The sequence below is a fragment of the Dipteris shenzhenensis genome, chromosome 33 (assembly GCF_047967505.1).
Source record: "Dipteris shenzhenensis isolate YYH24624 ecotype China chromosome 33, Dip_SZ_1.0, whole genome shotgun sequence".
Classification (NCBI taxonomy): domain Eukaryota; kingdom Viridiplantae; phylum Streptophyta; class Polypodiopsida; order Gleicheniales; family Dipteridaceae; genus Dipteris; species Dipteris shenzhenensis.
In genome coordinates, this window is record NC_141628.1 from 17,868,051 (window position 1) to 17,882,081 (window position 14,031).

The following is a 14,031-nucleotide window of genomic DNA, read 5'->3' on the forward strand; positions in this document are numbered from 1 at the left end:
CTTCTCTAAGTCCAAGAGAAGGATAGCTAAGGGCTATGACTCTTCCTTGGCCCACCAACCCACTGCCACCCAAAAAGTGAAGATGTTGTCTAGGATGCTGCGTTCCTAAACAAAGTTGACCTGCGTATCCTGAATCATTTCAAGAAGGTGGGGCCTCAATCACAAGCTCAAGACCTTAGCTAAGATCGTAAATGTGGTACCCTATTGGGTGATCAGTCTCAGTTGTCGAATCTCCGATCTATCTCCACCCTTTGGAATCAAACAAATCCATCCTCGACTCAAGGACTCGACCTATCTCCACCCTTTGGAATCAAACAAATCCATCCTCGACAAAGGACTGACGAAGTGAGCCTAAGTAAAAATCTCCTCGCAAGCTAGCCAAAGCGGGGTGAAAATAAGCCCCCAAAAACATCGAAAGAAAATCGGAGTCAGGCCATCCTCCCTAGGGCACTTCTGAGGAGGGAGGGCCAAGAGGGCCTCCCAGAGCTCCTCATCCGTGAATGGAGCCTCCTAATTGTCTAGGCGGAACTACGGTCGAGACCTGCTCCAAACTACCTCTCAAGTGAGACGACTCCTCGGACTGAAACAGCTTCTGATAGAAGTCTATGGTCATCTCAAGGATCTCTTGAGGATGCGAGTGCATCTTCCCCTGCGCATCCTGCAACCGCTAAAGTTGTGTTCCTGCTGAACGAGGACCGATGGTCTGGAAGAATTGTCTAGTCATCCTGTAGCCATGATGCACCCATCTGACATGGGAGGAAATGGTACAAGAACTCGACCTGGCAAGCCTTCATGACCTGAAGGTCAAGCCTCGTGCTCTCAAAATGTCACTAAGCCACGGGGAGCCTAGATCTTGTTCTCTGAGTCTCTCAATAGATGCTAAGTTCCTACGCAATTCTATCTCCTGCTCCTGAAGAGCATGTCTTCGTCTAAGAGCCTGAGACTGTAGCTTTTCTCTGATCCTCTGAATCTCATATACCTAGATGAATCCAGGAACATTCCCGAACTCATCCTCTAAAAACACAACATAACGCAGTTTCAATCTCACGATAGTCACTCATAAGATTGAAAACCATAAACTCCATCACGCATAGCAGGGACTAGCTACTATGAAATCCCCACTGACGTCATCAACGCCCAACAGTGGAGGTAGACCATAGTATAAAAATATGCTTTCACACATACAAATCCACACACCCATACATACTTGAGCATCCATTTATACAAAGTCTTCGTACTGAGTTTCTGTCGACACTCCGAAGGTGAAAAGGCTAGCACTAAAGGAGAAGGCTAAACAGGAAGTAGTCCAAAATCTCTTCATTCAAAGTATAACTGCTTGTGAAGTCTAAACAATTTCATTTTAGTCTCTCCCAAACGAGCATCTAAATCTAGCTGATAGGGCAACTCACCATTTAAGATAGAAAGAATTATCGCAATACCAGCAGGCCGCAACTTGGACGAAAACTTCACAAGGTGAAATTTGCATGTCCGCTAATACGACAAAAGCATATACCTAGATGAATCCAGGAACATTCCCAAACTCATCCTCTAAAAACACCACATAGTGCAGTTTCAATCTCACGATAGTCACTCATAAGATTGAAAACCATAAACTCCATCACGCATAGCAAGGACTAGCTATGACATCCCCACTGACGTCATCAGTGCCCAACAGTGGGGGTAGACCATAGTATAAAATAATGCTCTCACACATACAAATCCACACACCCATACATACTTGAGCATCCATTTATACAAAGTCTTCGTACTGAGTTTCTGTCGACACTCCTAAGGTGAAAAGGCTAGCACTAAAGGAGAAGGCTAATCAAAAAGTAGTCCAAAATCTCTTCATTCAAGCTACAACTGCTTGTGAAGTCTAAACGATTTCATTTTAGTCTCTCCCAAACGAGCATCTAAATCTAGCTGATAGTATAAAATAATACTCTCACACATACAAATCCACACACCCATACATACTTGAGCATCCATTTATACAAAGTCTTCGTACTGAGTTTCTGTCGACACTCCTAAGGTGAAAAGGCTAGCACTAAAGGAGAAGGCTAATCAAAAAGTAGTCCAAAATCTCTTCATTCAAGCTACAACTGCTTGTGAAGTCTAAACGATTTCATTTTAGTCTCTCCCAAACGAGCATCTAAATCTAGCTGATAGGGCAACACACCATTTAAGATAGAAAGAATTATCGCAATACCAGCAGGCCATAACTTGGACGAAAACTTCACAAGGTGAAATTCGAATGTCCGCTAATATGGCAAAAGCATATACCTAGATGAATCCAGGAACATTCCCAAACTCATTCTCTAAAAACACAACATATTGCAGTTTCAATCTCACGATAGTCACTCATAAGATTGAAAACCATAAACTCCATCACGCATAGCAAGGACTAGCTACTATGACATCCCCACTGACGTCATCAGCACCCAACAGTGGGGGTAGACCATAGTATAAAAATATGCTCACACATACAAACCCACACACCCACACATACTTGAGCATCCATTTATACAAAGTCTTCGTATTGAGTTTCTCTCACCACTCCGGAGGTGAAGGGCAGACTCGGCCATGACGAAGGCTAGCACTGAATCTCATCTCCTACATAAGATGCCCATCCAGCTCCAGCCTCAGCTCCCTCTATCCCTATCTCTACTTTGACTTCAATCCCCGCTTCAGGCCCAGCTCTATTTCTAGTCTCAGCTCCCTCTACATCTATGATCAGTGACATACTCATGCCCATGGCGCCAGTTCTTGTTCCCTTCCCCTCTTCTCCTGTTACAACTCTCGCACAGCTTATGACCCCTACTTCGGAGGTGTCATACACTGTGCCGCATTGCGCTTCACTCTCCCCTCTCCCTCTCAGTCAACCCACCCTCCCACACCCCGTTGGGACTCCCTCATCCATTCCACTGTCATCTCCCTTCCTCACTCAGTCACCGTCCAGTTTTCGAGCTCAGTCCCACTCTTTCATGCGACAATCACCACAGTTTCAGCATGGACATGGTTGGGCTGATACACCAGAGGCCCGTGAGACCTTGCCCACGGAGATACATAGTTTCCGTGAGCATGAGATGAAGCGGACTCGCTTCACACGGGAGCAGGTCCGCTTCAAAGCCACATCATACAAGAGCAGGCTAGGGCCATTCGGGAGCAGGCGGGTCTTATTCAAGGACTCAGGCAGGATATCATGCAGCTCCGACAGGAGGTCACAGCCATACACACTGTCCCAGGGAGTACCCCGGTGGTCGAGGCACAAATTGCGAGCATGCAATCTGCTATTGAGGAGACTTCCAGATGGGTTGACGTGGCCAAACGGGAACCTGCAAGGGTAACCATTTCGGCTACCCTCATGGAGCAGCAACAGAGAGCCAATAAGGCTCTCAACATTAGAGTACGCGGGATCCCACGCACTGAGGCTACACCGATGATAGATGCGACTGCGTTCGTGGCCGCTACCCTGGGTGTGGCTGAGCACAGGATAGAGAGGGCATGGCGGGTGGGGAGAGATCCCAACCGAGAGCAACCCCTGATCATACGATTCCATGACACTCAGGCACGACTTTCAGCTCTACGACACAGGTCAGTCCTTCGAGATCAGCCAACGATCTCTATGGATGAGGACCTCACACCTCTACAGGTTGAGGAGAGGCGCTCTTTGCTGCAGCACCAGGATCAGGCCTGAAAGGAGGAGAAGAGGGCAGTGGTACAAGAGGGACGACTTCTTAAAGGCCCCCGTAGGGCACCTGCCCCCTCCGCTACATAGGGAAGCAGGGTCTATGAGACTCAGATATTCGAGACCCTGTCCTACACCATTTGGAACTATAATGGTACCTTATGGTCAAAACCAGGGAACTTCTCGGAATCCTATACACGCCACGACATAGTCTTCTATCAGACACATCAGAGTCCAGAGCGCCCTCTTCCAATAGTCAGCAGATATACATGGGAGTCTGCCTACAGAGATGAGACGAGGGGTACAGGAGGAGTTCAAGGTTCAAGTGGAGTTGCAGTCCTTTTCAGATCCACACTTCGGGGGATCATTTCAATTGAGCAGAGAGATACACATTCCAGATTTCTTTGGATCCGGATACGACACATGGACAGCCGGGATCTGTTTGTCGCAGTTTGCTACTTCCCCCTGGAGACCTCCCACTTTGCCAGAGATATTCGAGGTGATGATGAGACATCCCCATTTGCTACCCTTTATCAGTCCATCGTTGACTTTTCTAGCCACGGAGAAGTCCTTCTAGTAGGGGACTTCAACGCGAAGACAAGGGCCCGTTAGGTACCACTTCTTGACTTCAGAGATGATTCCACTCTACTAGTAGATGTTGACCTTGAGGAGGCAGGTATGCTACAGGTTTCGGCTGACAGGTGAGATTCATTCTCATCTTATGGGCAGGCCCTATTAGACCTAGGCAGGATACATGATCTCATTATCTATAATGGTCTTGACAGATGGCCCGCTTCAAGTGGTTTCACATGCTTTCCACATGGGGGGGGCTCCAGTGTTGTCGATTACATCATGGGATCCCTTGTCTTCACATCTCGCATTACTGACTTCACTGTAGCACCTCTCCCCCCAGGGGCTGATCATACATACCTTTTCTTTCGCATCTCCACCTCCCTTCACACAGCATCTTCCATCCCACTCAGTGCTTACTCCACCTACCACGATATACGCTTTGATCGGGATCACTCACCTTCTTACTCTGGCCATCTAAACATACTTCTTGCTTATATTGACTTCATACCCCTTTTAGAGGATCGTGCTGCCCTTGTCACCCGCTCACTACACGAGGCTGCCATTCACGCTTTTCCCCACACCACCCGCTCCACCCGCCCACCACCCCCTGGAACTGTACCCTGTAATAGTTGGTACGATGATGAGTGCAAGGCCTTATGCCGTCAACTCAGATTCGGAACCAAAAATAGTCTTCCAAGCGCACCAGATACGCTACGTGAATACCGTAGACTGGTACGGAGGAAGAAACTAGACTTCGTTCGTCGAAACGAGGAGGAGCTACTGAACATTTTGTTTAGTAACAACTCTAAGGACTTCTGGCGAGGATTTCTAGAAGGACGGTCTCCTCCACCACTCACTGACACCTAGATTTGGTTTGATTATGCATGCACACTTTATGACATCCCAAATCAGCCAGTCCCTAATGTCTCACACATGCCTTGTCCCACATCCTACACCCTCTTGACTAGAGGAGGGGTAAAGGATGCCGTAATGAAACTTCATAATGGCCGAGCGAAGGATCATGAGGGGCTATGCACTGAGTTCATTGCAAATGGGATTAACCTCCTAGCCCCGATCTTAGCAAAGCTTTTTAATGAAGCGGTTTGTTTGGGATTTCCACACACTTGGACCATTAACACTATCTCACCCATCCACAAGGCAGGGGATCCCATGAGCCCGAAGAACTACAGGACCATTATATTGAAGTCACCTCCAACAATCCAAGAGTTGACATCTTGGAGACACTCTGTCAGCCACCTCCAAAAAGTGCGGAGGTGCTATCTACGAGCGGGTGCATATACATTCAAGATTCTTATCTTGGACTCACCCCCTCGGCGGAGACCCATCCAAACTGCAAGTCCTGCGATGAGCTCATCCCTGATCATAGACATCCGGAGCCACTGTTTGGGAGACTGAGATGCAAACCCCTCCATTGCTGCCTACTGCAGGGACCACACCTCTAGGCCCCTCCTCAATGGAGGCGGTGGCGGAGACTGATTTCTACTAATGAGAACATATCCTTCTGAATCAAGAGAAAATCTATCGTCCATCCAACCGCTGCTCTCTGCAACTCTTGATGAAGTATCAGACACTGTGGCTGACTACGTGCACGATCATGAAGCCCATGCACATTCCAACTCACCATGGTGCAGTTCATGGGGAGGGGAAAACAGGAAACAAGGCTTGCCTATGCGTGGGAGCCTACATCCTCTTACACATACATACCCACACACCCACACACAATTGAGCATCCATTTATACAACAGAGTTTTAGTCAACTCTCCCCAAGTGAAGGACAAACTAAAGATAATCAAAAAGTAGTCCATATTCTCTTCAGTGAAGCAAATTACAAGTTCTGCACCAACTAGGAGAAAGTTATTATATTACCTTCCTATACAAATGACACTTTAAAATAAAAGACAAACCATTTCAACAAAATTTTGATACAAAGCAAAGCAACAAATTATACAAGATAGTATCCTTCGATCTTGGTGCAATAAATAAGGACAATCATCCTTCAACAGTCAATGATGAGGGAGGCAGACTCCTGGAGCGGCTCGACCGTTTCTATGTTAGTGATTGGGCGCTTGGCAGAGGAGGAGAGTCAGGAGTGGTTCCAGGGACGACACTTTCAGACCATGCCCCAGTCATCCTAGTCCTGGACTCGGCCTCTCAGTCCTCACCTCCACGTTCATGCCGGATCCCAGATTCCATCTACACCAGAGCAGCGGTTCACAGCAAGATAGTCGACCTTTGGGAGCAGGAGTGGGACCCCACCAGGGAAATGGCAGCACAGGTAGCTCAAGCGCTTGCTGAGTCTAGCCGCATTTGCCAGCAGGAGGCGATTCAGGTCAGACAGCGGTGTTGGGCACGGGAGAGGGGTCTCAGACGTGATCTCGCCTCGATTCAGAGGATGCAGCAGTCTTCTCCAGGCTTTAAGGAGCTCAAACAGCAGGAGGTTCGGGCCCGAGCCATGCTAGAGGAGATTACCCAGCATCACTCAGAGTTTTCATTTCATGCTTCCAAGTCCTTAGGACGCAGGATGGTAGTGTCAGGACAGATCTAGATGAGGTCCGGGACTTGGCGACAGACTTCTACAGATCATTATTCCAGCAGGAGCCCCCAGACCCTCATGGCCGCAATTGCAGGGAGGAGGTGTGGAGATCTACACCGAGACTCGTGCAGCCCAGCATGAGCGACACCCTTCTCGCACCTTTCACTATTGCGGAGATGCAGGATGCGGTGAGTGCTATTGATGGGCAGAAATGCCCAGGTGAGGATGGCCTCTCTAGAGCTTTCTTCACCACCTTTTGGGAGCAAATCCACCGACCCTTGCTCGCAGCCTTCCAGCACATCTTCTCCAGTGGGCAGATGCCAGAGAGCCTTGCGACAGGCTTGATTTGCCTCATCCCCAAAGGGGGGGACCGCCAGGAGATCAGACAGTGGCACCCAATCACCCTCCTCCCGACCGCCTACAAAATCCTCGCCAAGATGATCAGCAGTCGCATCCGCCCCCTGCTACACGACTTGATCCATGACACCCAGACTGGTTTTGTCCAAGATCGCAGCATCTTGGACAACATCTTTACTTTCTCAGAGGCGATGGAATGGGCCCAGCACAGTGGCCAGCACCTTGCCATACTCCTTCTCGACTTTGAGGAGGCGTACGACAGGGTAGACTGGTCCTTCTTGGAAGGTACACTCACTCGGTTCGGTTTCCCAGACGAGTGTATCAGAGGTATTGCTAGCCTTTACAGATCAGCCTCCAGTCGGGTTATCATTAGCGGCAGGATGGGGGAGAGATTCACACTCGAGCGCTCGGTGCGTCAGGGCTGTCCATTAGCGCCTTACCTCTTCCTATTTTTTGCGGAGGCCATGACACACTTCCTTCGAGCTCGTACCACTGGTCTTCGCAGGATGCGTCTCCCTATTCGAGAGGATGCCGAGCTGCTGGACTCCGAGTATGCAGACGACACAGCCCTATATGTGCAGGATGATGTCAAGTCACTGGAGCGAGTGAGACTATCCCTAGAGATTTTTTGCCTTGCGGCTGGGGCGAAAATCAACTGGCATAAGTCAGTTGGTTTTCTTACAGATCCGGGAGCCAGCTCACAGTGGGGTATTTTCTTGGGGTTTCGCTGGATCCCTAGAGGACAGACGACACGTTACCTGGGATTCCAAGTAGGCCTGGACATCACACTGGCTCAGCAGTTCTTGCCGGTCCTAGCCTCCATACGACGGAAGCTTGCTTTCTGGAGCACGGCTCGGCTTTCCTTGGCAGGCAGGGCCCTTGTGGTCAACCAGGTCCTTGCCACTGCTTGGTATGTGGCCTCTTGTTGCTGTTTTTCGAGGTTTTGTGTAGCCTAGCTGAGGAGACTGGTGCGGAACTTCCTATGGTCTGGTTCAGACGGTTCCGGCACCACCAGAGCTAGGGTCGCCTGGCAGACGGTCATTCTCCCCCAGGCAGAGGGCGGCCTTGGCATCATAGATCCAGAGCTGCAGAGTCAGGCACTTCTTGGCAAGCTAGTCATCCGCGGTCTGCTGACCCCAGGAGGACAGACGTGGAAGCTCTTGCTACAACATGGTCTCAGTGGGTGTACTCCCCAGAGAGGGGGTGTTTGGCAGCCTTCTATTCAATGGATCTTCACTTCAGCTCCCTTGACTCAGCCCCGTTCCCCCTTCCTCCGTAGCCTCATTTCGGTCTGGAGGAAGTTGCGACACAGCCTTTCCCAGGTTCCCCCTAGCTGCCGAGAGGATACAGACAGACAGCCCTTGATCTAGAGCAGCCAGGTGACAGATGATACAGGTCGTCAGCTTGGAGAGAGATCCCATATCCCTTGGGTGCTCTAGGCGCATGGGCCCGCGCGCTCGTTCCGGGTTTGAAGGGATGTCTACAGTCGGATGAGCCCAGGCGAGCTGGCAGCAGCAGTAGGTACGGCACGTGGGATCCAGGCTCGGTAAGCGGAGATTGATGCTGCCATCCCTGCAGGTTGGAGGATTCCCGTAGGCACCGGACAGCTCTTCTCGGGAGATGAGAGGTGGCTAGGACAGTTCACTCCACGAGGCATTCCTTTGGTGGTGGCAGGCCTCTTCTCGGATTCTTCGGTACATTTCTTCTCCATCACTGATGACAGTCGCCTACAGAGCAGAGAGGCCGTGATTGACCCCCAGCTTCCCTGGCAGTGCCTTCGCATTGTAGGGCTGCAAGGGAAGACTTGGCATATAGACCCCCTGATTATGCAGGACCAGGATTGGAGACTCTGGATATGGGAGGGCCGTTCCTTGTCAGAGGTGGAGTGGGACCCAGGGGAGTGGCTTTGGCCATCGTCGGAGACCTCAGAGAACCCTACCCCCTTCTTTTCTTACAGTGCACGCACGGGTCGGCGTGCTCTTGGGGCTCTCCAGCGTGGGCTACCCACACAGGCACATAGGTGGTATGCCCAGGGGATATCCTTGGTCTTTCTTCGCACTTTCTGGAAGACTCTTTGGGCTAGTTGGCGTCCGAGGAAGATCTCCTACTTCCTTTGGATGGTGGCACACAAGGGGCTTCCAGTTGGTAGCTGGCTGAGACAGATGGGGCAGGAGGGGCATTGCCAGTTGTGTCTTCAGGAGGAGGAGTCCCAGAAGCATTGCCTTTGGAGCTGCTCGCACACGCAGACGGTTTGGAAGGGAATCATGGGGATCTTAGCTAGGGCTACACCCGAGCTAGGACCGATCACTCGAGGAGCCGTTTGTTGGTGCAGCACTGAGCCGGGACATCATTTGGCCTATGAGTTCTCTAGACAGGATCCCGTCTTTTTCATCACGCAGGCCACTTGGGCATACATGGACAGCTTCCCATGGCATTTGACAGAGACAGATGCAGGAGCGATGCCTCCGCACCCAGTTTGGGAGATCATAGGGAGCATCACAGGCTGGCATATCTGGACTTCCAGATGCGCGCAGACTGTAGGAGCTCAGACTTCTTCTACTACCCAGACCCTCGCAGATATCTGGAGCACGATCATTCACACGCTCAAGGGTCAGTGGGATCAGATTCAGGGAGAGTCCGGGCAGGGAAGGAAAAGAGACGACGTTTCCTTCGCGACTGGACCACCCGGAGTTATTCTTCCAGCACTCCACTCAGAGTCTTCAGTGGCATTACGCCCCTCCACCGTGGCTGTTTGTCCACTCTCCGATGATTATGCCCTAGGAGGCTTGTATTTAGCATTTTGACTTCTCGGGCTGAATCCGTTTTGTGATTACAGCCCGCTGGCCTTCAGGCCTTCTTGTACTCTCGCTTTCAAGTAATATAACTAGCACTACTTTTTGCAAAAAAAAAAAAAACAGTCAATGATGGGATCTTGTATGCATCAAAATCGAGCATTACCAAAAGTATTGCATGCTTTGTTGACTTTCCCCCTTGAAGGCTGTTCTTGCAAACACTGCAAAAACACTGAACAACGATTCTAAATGAGCATTAAATTTCCATGAGAGCTCTACACAATGGTATAAAAGAGAAATAATGCCAGTAAATTTTTAAAAAATGATGAAGGATAGTTGATATTCAAGATAGAATCTTACATTCCAACAGTCATCACGGTCAACACACCAGACACATTTGCTTCATCTTGTGCCTGAAGCACATTAAAAAACACAAAACAACATCCCAAATCATTTGTACACCAACAACCAACATGAAATATTAGGAAGATAATTTGCCTATTTAAGTGATTGTCAATGAGCCTATCTATATATATATGCACATACCTATGCACACATGCCCGTATACACACACACACTTTTTTTGGGGGGTCAAATCCATGGAAATTTATATTACAAGAGACAATTCGTAACACGGGAACTTGCAATTACAGCATCAGAAAATCTCAATATATGACAAGAATCACACACTTGCTTTTTTTTTTGGGTAAAAGAAATTTTGCATTAAGAAAGCATTAACATTCATAGCTGTCCCAGAGTGGGACAGCTACTACTCATAACGTAGAATCACACACACACGCGCGCACACTTTTTTTGGGTAGAAGAACCTTTCATTAAGAAGAATGTACATTCATAGCTGTCTCAAAGTAAGACAGCTACTGCTCATATGTTAGGAAAACTGAAAAGAAAACATACTATAGCTGCTCCAGTAAAGAACAGCTAGTACAAGAAAGCTAAAAACAGTGAAAGAATACTTCTAGCTGGTCCGCAGGAAGATCTCCCATGAAATGCGTGTCCTGAAGGGAGGAATGCAAGAAATGATAAACATCCCCCCCCCCCTCCCCCCCTCTCCCACACACACGCACGCACGCACACATATTTGTATATTGTGACTGTAAATAGATATATACAAAATTGTGTGCATGCATGTACACATACATATACGTTTCATATATACATACATATATACAAAAGTCTAATTCCGATCAAAATCATCCAGAGTGTAAGATACTATTGCTGTCATCTCTTCTTGGTGACAGCCATTCAACAGCCTATACTACCTTATAGTAACGGCCCATAGGCCAAGTCACTTGCAGACCAATCATCCATGTATCCAATTCGTTTAGCAAGACATCGGAGTTATTTCATTTAGCCCCCTTAGGGTGGGTGAGCCTTTTTAAGCTGTATAAGAAATGCATATACAGTTAACAAAATAGAGAGAAAAGAAAGAAAGGCCTGTTAATATATGCTTAAGGCCCAAAAAATCCTATCCGACCAACGAGAACTGGATCAGAGAGAGAGAGGAAGAGGGGGGTAGAGAGAGAGAGGAAGAGGGGGGTAGAGAGACAAAAAGAAGGAAGAGATTAAGAGAAGAGGCCCTTAAAAGAGAAACAAGACACCAACAGGCAGGATGAGGACGTTGGAACTCAAACTTTGACTACACAGATGATTTTACCATTTACATTGGTGGAAATTGCTGCTCCCTCAACAAACTTCAAAGGTTTTGAGACCTGCAAGAGAAAGCTGAAGTTTTGATCTGGCTAAGTTTACAGGTGGGGTTTGATATTTCTTTTGCACCACTCATTTTGAACTAAATTACAGGTGAATCAAAGAGCCATGAACTGGAGCTCTACCTGCAAGGGAAAGCTGAAGTTTTGATCTGGCTAAATTTATGGGTGGGGTTTGATATTTCTCTTGCACCACTCATTTTGCACTATATTACAAGTGAATCTACGAGCCATACCCTCGGCAAACGATCCTAGTTATTGTCTGTTGTGCTAGGTTGTGGATCATTGATCCCTCCTCAGATGAGCGTTGCGCCCCAGCAGGATGGACTGGGGAAGATTTTAGAAACCTCACATATGCCAATACCACACCATATGACGTGCCCTCATATATATCATCATATGATAGATGTTTAACAAAACATGCCCAAAAAAGAAGACACTCCAACTGCTCTAAACTTGAGTGTTAGCTCTACACTTCCAGCATACCATGACACATGTCATCATATGATAGATGTATATCAAAATATGCCCAAAAAAGAACACACTCCTACAGCTCTAGACTTTGGATTTCAGGTCTACAGTTTGACTTTGAAAAAAAAGGATTAAGAAAGAGGGAGAGACCTGCTGGAAGAAATTATGCAGCAAAGCAAGGGAGAGATTGGCTGCAGCTTTCTAATCAAAGTAGGAGGGACGAGAATTAAGAGGCTTGAGGGAGCTAAGAAGAGGCTTCAGTGGATCCTAGGGAGAGCTCCACCCAATCCTATGAGCTGGTTGAAACTTTCTGTTGGGCTCAGGCACTGCCTAGGTTTTCCTGCCCTCGCTCATTACATAGCCGTAGCCTGCTACCTCAACATTGCCATGAATTAAAGGGTCCAAAGGTTTGTATTGCCAAGCCTCCTCAATTTGTGAGATTGGGCTTGTGGATCTTTAAACCACTTACATGGCTTTTTGATTCATTTCTGAACTTACAGCTTCTAATATAATCTAGATAGGCTTTTGTCTCCTCATCTGGTGATGGAGTCCTTAAAAAAACAGAAAACTGACACACCATTCAGCAATGAATTTCATTGCAATTGATTTCAGTCAACCTACCAACACTCCTTTCCAGACTAAGGAAAACGAGCTTATTCCTCTCCATATGTGATTCAAACCAAAGAGATATGGGAAGCTTGATGTGTAACCTCACACCATCCAACCAGGATGTAGATAAGCAATTGGCTCTCAGACCATGTCAAGACTGCTAATCACGTGAAACTGGCATGAGAGCCAAGAAGGGAGTAAGGGAACAGCTGAAACTCAAAATATGCACGCAAAAGGTGTACTTTCCATAATAAAGTATGCTTACAAACAAACGTACGATCTATCATGCCTATAAAATAAAACCCCACCTTACCCATACCATAAGGTAATAACTATATACTTAATAAATAGGCCTAGCGAAAACACAGAATGAATGATACATTTCCACTGCTTCCAGGGGCAACAATAAACAATGTAAGACTAAAGAAATTCTGGTCACTGGAAAAAAGTGAATTACTTCCATATTAATAGTATTGTTTTTATGAGCAACAACAGAGCAGAACCTTGGAAACAAAAATTTTGCATTTTGTAAATATTCCCCTTCAAGGTCATCTTGCCAAACCTCAGAGAGTGTTCACTGTTTTAGCAAGTAATAAGCATTATTCACAAAATTCCAAAGCTATGCAGTTAATAAAAATGCACCTCTGCGAATTAACCTAATAGATTCGATAGAGCGCACGAACATACCGATTACAGTTGAAAATACCCATTACAATCAAGATTTGTAGATGGTTGGAATGAAACATACAGTGTAGTAAGCAATGTAGCTCGCTGTTAGCGTGAGGGTGATTTCAATTACTGTGTCGTTGAATACCCACCCCAACCACAATACTGATACAATCCCAAATGCAAGGCCTAAAGCTACTCTGCAGTGTACACAAACGGAAAATAAGAAGATAAAAAATGGGTATTTGTCCATCACAAGAAGGATTAGAAAATTGAAGCCAAGAGCATACCCTCCAAGAGCAACCTTAGATAAAAACTCGATTATGTCTGGTACATTGAAACTTTGGCCAAGCACCATTTGCAGGAACAGCTGATAAATAACAATTGCAGTTCTGTTGCAATTTCGAAATTAGAAAGATTCTGTACTTAATAGCGATACTGCAACAATCAATTGCAAGAAAAGATAATATTCAATCTAGTAGGCCAAAAAACATTTATTTAGTGCTCTATACGTCAGCTGTACTAATCGTTGCTTCTCCATTGAAATTTTTAGGATCTCTTTAACATTTCTGCTAACAGCAAAAAAGAATGTGA

General features: G+C 47.2%; 1 protein-coding gene across 5 annotated transcripts in view; it reads right to left on the bottom strand.

Annotated features, from left to right (window-relative positions):
• The window catches only part of LOC147879774 (sodium/hydrogen exchanger 8-like), a 147,893-nt gene that overhangs the window by 94,297 nt on the left and 39,565 nt on the right, over positions 1 to 14,031 (bottom strand). For all 5 annotated transcript variants that reach the window (XR_015540686.1, XR_015540685.1, XR_015540684.1 and 2 more), the window contains 4 exons: positions 13,728 to 13,829; positions 13,520 to 13,637; positions 10,325 to 10,377; positions 10,131 to 10,196 (listed from right to left, as the gene is read on the bottom strand). Coding sequence is in view for 1 of the 5 variants with exons in the window: in XM_087372112.1 (XP_087228238.1) it covers positions 10,131 to 10,196; positions 10,325 to 10,377; positions 13,520 to 13,637; positions 13,728 to 13,829 (339 nt within the window). In the remaining 4 variants the exon portion in view is untranslated. The remainder of the gene's footprint in view (positions 1 to 10,130; positions 10,197 to 10,324; positions 10,378 to 13,519; positions 13,638 to 13,727; positions 13,830 to 14,031) is intronic.